The following is a 7,770-nucleotide window of genomic DNA, read 5'->3' as shown; positions in this document are numbered from 1 at the left end:
TAAGCTTTTAATGAGGACAAATGAAGCCATTTTCCAGAGTGTCAGTATGTAGTATGCTTACCAAAAATACTCATGTTTAGCAATTTCTTTTCCACTGTGTGTCTGTGAGGAATAAACACTAAGATTTAAATAAAACTAGGATTTTGGAGTGAGAATTTTAAGCAATCAGTTTATCTTGATCTTGCATGAATGTAAACTCTCCCACAAGTTTTGATCACACTCCATGATGCTAATGATTAAAAAATGTTTAGTAATCTGTGTAATTGAAACTTATTTAATAAAACATAACTGATGACCTCTGCTTAAAAAACAAGTGGTTTATCAGCATCTGGGTGCTTTTCAGATTCAAAATTCTCTAACCTCTTTCAAACAAACATATGCTCCTTTATATTAATTTTTTAACCCTGTGTAATTTATTCTCAGTCATATAAACATGTCATACGTTTGTACCATCTACCTCCTACACTGACAATCTGAGGAAATAAAGTAGGCTATACCCCACCACCATCTGAGTGATATTTTGCATTATAGGTGTACATATATTGAATATTATAATTACACATCTTCTGGTGAATTCAAACTTTACTTCCTGTCAAAAAGAATTTAATTAATTCTTGTATGAGGATTTTACCAAGAGCAAGAGCCCCCAACATCCTCCTCGGAGTGCAGCCCCAAACTTTACACAAGCTCGGATGTCTTTTTCTCCTCCGTCATACACTCACTTCATTCAGATCCTTTTCACAGGGCTTCATTTCAAGTTGGTATGCAAAAAAAGGAAAAGATCCCTTTGCTGGAAATACTTACAATTTATATTTAAATTTTCATGGAATCTTTGAGAACATTGAGAAGCAATTTCACATTTGCACTGACATCTAATTTCTCAAGTAGAGTCTGAAAGCACAAATTGCCAAGGATTCCCTATGTGGCCAATTATCCTGCATCAATTTCCTTGACCCTGCGGAACACTGCTAAATTAATCATACCACTTTTTTTTTCTCTTTTTGGACAATCTCTTGTAAAATACATATGCCCACGTTTGATAAACTAATCATACTTGGTTGGTTATACTCACAAAAAATGATTACATCTTGGAAGTAGAATGAGAGTTAGCGTCGAGGCCCAGGGAACCGGGAGCTGAAAAAATATACGGGTGCTTTATGTACATACAGAACCCACACATGAACATGCACACAAAATAACAATAATAATAATAATAATAAGAAGAATAAAGTTAGAGAAACTGTAAAGTCTTACAGCTTTTCATTAAGAATTTTTTTCTATTGTATCAATATTTTTGTCAAATTTTCAAATTAAATAGTGAATTAAAAAGAGGTTTAATTACATAAATCCTGAACTTTTTAAGCATCTGTAATATTTCTAGTTTTATTGTCTGTAGTCTTTGCAGAAGATGCTTGTTTTTGTCAATGGTTGTGACATGACAATTTCCTTACAGGCTGAAATACTGAAGAAAACTATATAACATACAAAACAGAATAATATTTCTCATCAGTATCAGCAACGCTGCTGTCATACACTGACCTTTACAGCACTGCTAACAGCCCAAGGATCTGAATCACCTAAAATCATCAACTGTGTAACAGCATATTTACCAGCCTGCCTTACCTGTTGATCCCAACATGGTTCCAGAGTCTGGTGCTAGTTTTTGGAGCAACAGTGTCCTCTGCTGGAAACAGGACAACGAACACTAGAAAAAAAAAGTAAATACAAATGTTGAGAGAGACACCTATAGTATCTTATTTGAAACAATAGCAGAAAAGTAATCTACAAATGTCACACAATAAACTTTAGATTAAAAGAAAGTTACAGATTGACTACAGTGCCATAGTCAAGCTACTAGCTACAGTTAGTGCAATATTTTATTTCTGAAACAGCAACCACCATAAACAGCTTTCTGGTTTAGACACACCTGCGAAAAAAAACCCTAACAAAAAAACAAGGAAAAGCCAGCACACCAACCCTGATAAAACATTCACAGTACCAGCACACCAACCCTGATAAAACATTCTGAGGTCACAGTAATGTTTATCTTAGTTTTGGTTTCCCTCAATCCAAGTGTTAATCGATTTGAAAACATCAGATTTTCAGATTCACACTCATGTCCGCACTCTTTAAAAAAACAGTTTAACATTTTGGGATAAGCCTATAGCTATTTTGTTTTACGAAAGCTAGTCGAGAAGACTAATACCACTTTCCTATCTGTCAAATAGGTTAGGTGCTGGGACTAAATGGTAAATGGTCTTATACTTGTATAGCGCCTTTCTATGCTTTTACAGCACACTCAAAGCGCTTTCACATTATTCGGCCATTCACCCATTCGCACTCCCAAGCACTCACATACCGGTGACATCACCGGGAGCAACTGGGGGTTCAGGGTCTTGCTCAAGGACACCTCGACATGTTGACTGGACAAGCCTCCGGTTAGGAAACGACCCGCTCTACCTCCTGAGCCACAGATGCTATCTTAGCCTAGCCTAGCTTAATAAAGCTGTGTCCTGGCTCCAGCTTCCTATTTATGCTTGTTTTTTAATAAATCAGCAAAAGTCAGAACACCACCTATAGAAAACCTTAAAACTTTAATTAATTAATATAGATAAAATAACTGTGCTAATAGCATTTCAAACGTAGAACTTGAAGTTAGATTTTTTGCTTGGAAAAACAAAGGTAAATTGTAAATTTTGTGTCGAGCAATTCAATTAATCAATTGTTTTAGCTCTAGTGCTCATTCCTGTGCTTCTGTGTCCAGGTAGAGCTTACATCATAGTGTTCAGTCTCAAAAGCAAACTCCACCCTCAAAGATCATAACAACAAAACATCTTGATGCTGCATTTCTACAGAAGTACAGACCATATGGAGGGGATTACATAAAGAAGCAAAGCTCAAGAGTTGTAGTGCAAAACATTGAAGACGATCTTTATTGTTCACAGTTAAACACAAGCCACTGCTTTAAAAACTTCCTTTTTTTGCAATTTCATCCTAGATTCTCCAGCTCGGGTCAGAGTCCTAGTTTCTTCTGTTTGTGCTGATTGTACCCTCTGTCTTGGTTTGCTGTAGTTACTATGGTTGGCATTTAAAGTGGATTGTTGAACATGCTTTAGATAGCAAGGCAGAAGAAAATGACAGCAGGAGTTCCCAGTGGACAACAGGATTTAGACATCTTTTAAAACTGGAGTTTACTTCTAATAATACTAAGCATTGAGCTAACTCAGTGTTTGTCAGATCTGCAAAGGGAAAAATCTACTGGATGAGACAGTGGTTTCCCGTGTTGTATGTATCAGCTGAGCACAATATGAAAAATGCTTCTGTTTAGAGATGTTTGAGTGTGGCTAGAAAATGATATTTCATGGCACTTCCAACAAGATCAGCTGGTAGTCTAACAAAAAATGTAAAAAATTTTTATAGCTTGGGCTTGTGTAACTGGCCAGGTCAGCTTCAAATTTAGAGAATGTACTTATGCATATCCTTCCTGGCAGAATAAATAAAACAAAGGTATGACAGTGTGCAGAATTATTAAAATGCATAAACTTTCAGCAGTTTCTAAATGCTTTGTCATTGCATCTTTCCTGAAATATGATAACATACTGGTACACTCCCAAACAAAACATTCTCATTTTGTCTAGTTTGGTACAAAAACTCAAGGCAGTTCTGTATGAAAACGCCAGTCTTCCAATTCAGTTAAGCAACAATAAGGTCATATTCCAGGGTTTCCTCGGAATAAACTCAACATATCTACGTAGTGATCACTTCCATCGCTCTGATGTAACCCTCCTGCAAATCAATTAAATTGTATATATAGGTCTGACAGTGTTGAAAAATGACATCTAACCTTTTAACAGTAACTTGTTTTTCCAGAAACAGTGCTCCTGTTATGCTGGATAATCCACAGACCTTATTGAGATTTCCTTTCAAAGGACTATTTCCTCACTTTTCAATCAAAGCTAATCACTGAGAGGTCAGTGAATTGTTCTGTGTGGCTGATACAAATGGATCTAAGAGGGCAATTTGTGCATTTGTGTAACTTAGTTGATCTGACCCTTTAAACTGCAGACTCAGTCACATGCAAGTTACAGTATAGCTAGTACTGAGTATATCCTGTTGGCATATTCAAATACCAAATTCATAAGTCTAGTATCTTCACTGGTAACATAACTTTTGAATCAGTCACATTGTCAAAATTCTTAAGGGGAATGAATCATTATAAAAAAACAAAGAAAGAAAAACACAGAGAAATCCTGCTGTCCACTCAAAGGAATGGAACAAATAACACTGAATTCCAAAGAGTTGCTGACTTGTTACTCTTTTGCTGATTTGTAGCTCGATCCTTAAACTTCAGTCCCTAATCGCCCACCCTGTGTCCTGGCTCAGTTCTCTGTCTCTAACTGTGCTCATGTGTTTCATTATAGTCCATGATCTTTAGCTGCTGCTGCCGTGGGCGACCTGGCCCCATCTGACCCCGTCCTACACCAGACCCCACCCCAGCCTTCCTGCGGGGGCTTTCTTGGCTGGAGGCTCGCTTGGGTTCATTTGGGGGCTCCTTGGTGAGCACAGTGAGAGGGGTAACAGGAGCTGGAGTGGGGACCGGAGCTGGGACTGGGGAAGGTGCAGGGCCAATGGGGGCAACATAACCTGGGCAAGGCGGCTCCACGCACAGCTCAGTCTTCAGGTCATGGGCGAGGCCAGCCAGGCGCGGCGGAGGCTGCTCTTCGTCACACTGGCTCTCGCTCTTGTTACGGAACAGCTCACGTGCCCTCATGCCGAGGAAGCTCTTGGCGCTGGGGTAGGAGCCCACGGTGAGCGGCGTGTCGGAGGGGGGCAGGAGCATGAGTGGACTGGCATGGGGATGTGAGAGGGAGGGCTCCACCAGCAGGGGTGGGGCCAGGTCCTGGCTACCATTGATGGAGTTGGCTGTTGACTTGGAAGAGTTGTTCGCCTTTATTTGCCCAGGTGATAAAGTGCTGCCATTGCCCCGAAAAGAATCGTGCGGTGGTCTGCTGTCCCTCTCCTCGGTGGTGTGAGCTTTACGTGGTCCATCTGGCACCATGACACTGAAGAGGACAAAGTATTCAAATGTAAAGAAAAATTTTAATTTGTTAACAACTGCCTAAATATCAGCTGTATTTAAATTGTTGCATTTAAACCTGTTCAAACTATTTTAACTAACGGAGCCAGCCATGTTCACTAGCTATATGATGTCATGCTAAGAGGAAAGACTTTTGTACAAGAGCTAACTCACTAAATTAATTTACAAGTTGGAAGCTTAGTGGCGGTGACACTGAAGTTTGTTTATAGCCTAACAACAGCTTTTTCCTTCTGGCAATTCTATATGGGCTTCAAAATCCATAAATATGCTATTTACTTGTGAAGATTATCTTGCTGAACAAAACATGTAAATTAATTTTTGTTTGTCATAGAGCTTATTTTCTGCAAAAATCCAAACGCATATGGAAAAATCCCACTAGCCTTTTGCTGAAAGTGTACCAAAGTGTTTTAAAATAATAATTTCTGATACAAATTGCATATTTTTTGGAAGCTTTTCTTTTTTCAGTTATTTATTACATAATAATGGATAGTTTAATGTCTCATCTCAATACCGTAGTAAATTGTCATGATTAGTAGGAAAGCAAGTCACATTCAGTAGTAAATTCAGAATTTCAATTTGAAAACAACATGCAAACTGGATGGCCTGTGTAAAGAAACAAAAACAGACAACGGTGGTTCCACTTCATGATTGTGTCCCACTTGTTGTTGATTCTTCACAAAAAATTACAGTTTTATATCTTTATGTTTGAAGCCTGAAATGTGGCAAAAGGTCGCAAAGTTCAAGGGGGCCGAATACTTTCGCAAGGCACTGTATATGATGTCATGCTAAGAGGAAAGACTTTTGTACAAGAGCTAACTCACTAAATTAATTTACAAGTTGGAAGCTTAGTGGCTGTGACACTGAAGTTTGTTTATAGCCTAACAACAGCTTTTTCCTTCTGGCAATTCTATATGGGCTTCAAAATCCATAAATATGCTATTTACTTGTGAAGATTATCTTGCTGAACAAAACATGTAAATTAATTTTTGTTTGTCATAGAGCTTATTTTCTGCAAAAATCCAAACGCATATGGAAAAATCCCACTAGCCTTTTGCTGAAAGTGTACCAAAGTGTTTTAAAATAATAATTTCTGATACAAATTGCATATTTTTTGGAAGCTTTTCTTTTTTCAGTTATTTATTACATAATAATGGATAGTTTAATGTCTCATCTCAATACCGTAGTAAATTGTCATGATTAGTAGGAAAGCAAGTCACATTCAGTAGTAAATTCAGAATTTCAATTTGAAAACAACATGCAAACTGGATGGCCTGTGTAAAGAAACAAAAACAGACAACGGTGTGCTCAGAACCTGACCTGGAGTCAGCAGGAGCGTCTGTGTCACCTCTGCCACCTGGTGGTGAGCTGGTGGTGGTGCTGGCTGGAACTTCCATCTCCACTCTGCTGTAGAGCTGCAGGAGCTCAGTCTGCAGCAGCTGAGTGATTCTCCTCTGAGCCTGATACCTGCTGTCTGAGGCCTGCAGCTCCGCCCTAAACAGAGAGACAAGACGGGGATGACGAAAATGACAAAGAGGAAGCGAGAACATGAGAGCAGGCATGGATCAAATGGAGCAAAGATTAATACACAACAGAACGCATGAGGTGTGACAGATACAAAGAGACAATAAAAGGCACAAACAATGTGCACACTGGCAGAGAAACAGGCAAATGACTTCAAAAGGTTTTTCACAGGAGCTCTGTCCCTGCTGCTCCATACAAACACAATTATGTGATGCCTGATCTACTTAGACAACTAGTTTGTCGTACTGATTTAGATGCTGTTGTACTAATGCTTAAATTCAAAAAACATCTGTGTCACACAGATATTAAAGGATTTTTGGGTTCATTTGTGTAACGCAATACACAGTGATGACCGTTTATCTCAAAGACATTTACAGTAAGTGTTTCTTTTTTTTGAAGACTTGGAGGTTCAAACTAATCCTGAGGAACAGACACTTACTTTGCTTGACATTTTACATCCTCGAGGAACTTCTTCTGCTCGGCGATGAGGTGTTCCTTCTTGGAGAGCTGCGTCTCCAGCTCAGCAACTTTCTGCTGCGCCGCCTCCAGTTTTTGACCCTGAACCAACAGACTCTGCCTCAGTGTCTCCACATCTTTTCCATAAGACACCTGAAGCATCTGGGTCTCCTGGGTGGTGGGTAGTTGTCACCATTAGAGCAAAGAGAATGAGTGAAAAACATTGACTAGCTATTTTATCTCAGTACTTGTAAAGAGCATAAAAAAAGGTTTTACTTTTACATGTGGTGTTTTCACACAACATTTAAAACTTGTTAGCTGCTAAACAGCATTAAAATTCTGAGGTACCCTGTTATCAATTTAACCCAGAAAACATATAATACACAATAAATAAACAAGATCATTGTTGAACGGATATTTTGGTATCATCTCTTATATAAAAATAAATGAAACTGAAGATTCATTGCACATGAACCAAACTGGATAAAGCTTGCAAAAACACCTGTATGATGACTGAATGGTGTTAGAAAAAGATAGGACAAGCAAACAGTGAATTATTGTGCTGTAGTCAAGAGCTTAGCAGGACCAGAAGGTAGTTTATAATATGCTAAGTATGATACTGCAAGTGCCAAATTCCATTGCAACTATGCTTTAATGAAAAGTATTCATCTGTAGCATGAGTATAGACGTCATAT

The 7,770-nt window shown here is 38.6% G+C and overlaps 1 protein-coding gene across 1 annotated transcript in view; it reads right to left on the bottom strand.

Annotated features, from left to right (window-relative positions):
• Window positions 1–2,904: 2,904 nt before the first annotated feature.
• Window positions 2,905–7,770, bottom strand: part of tsc1b (TSC complex subunit 1b) — a 27,426-nt gene continuing 22,560 nt past the window's right edge. The window contains exons 21-23 of the mRNA XM_020601081.1: window positions 7,059–7,246; window positions 6,416–6,589; window positions 2,905–5,063 (exon numbers count right to left, since the gene is read on the bottom strand). Of these exons, the coding sequence (XP_020456737.1) occupies window positions 4,394–5,063; window positions 6,416–6,589; window positions 7,059–7,246 (1,032 nt within the window). The 3' untranslated portion in view covers window positions 2,905–4,393. The remainder of the gene's footprint in view (window positions 5,064–6,415; window positions 6,590–7,058; window positions 7,247–7,770) is intronic.

The sequence above is a fragment of the Monopterus albus genome, unplaced genomic scaffold (assembly GCF_001952655.1).
Source record: "Monopterus albus unplaced genomic scaffold, M_albus_1.0 scaffold50.1, whole genome shotgun sequence".
NCBI classification, from domain to species: Eukaryota; Metazoa; Chordata; class Actinopteri; order Synbranchiformes; family Synbranchidae; genus Monopterus; species Monopterus albus.
Note: the sequence above shows the minus strand (reverse complement) of the source record. Positions and strands in the feature narration are given on the sequence as shown.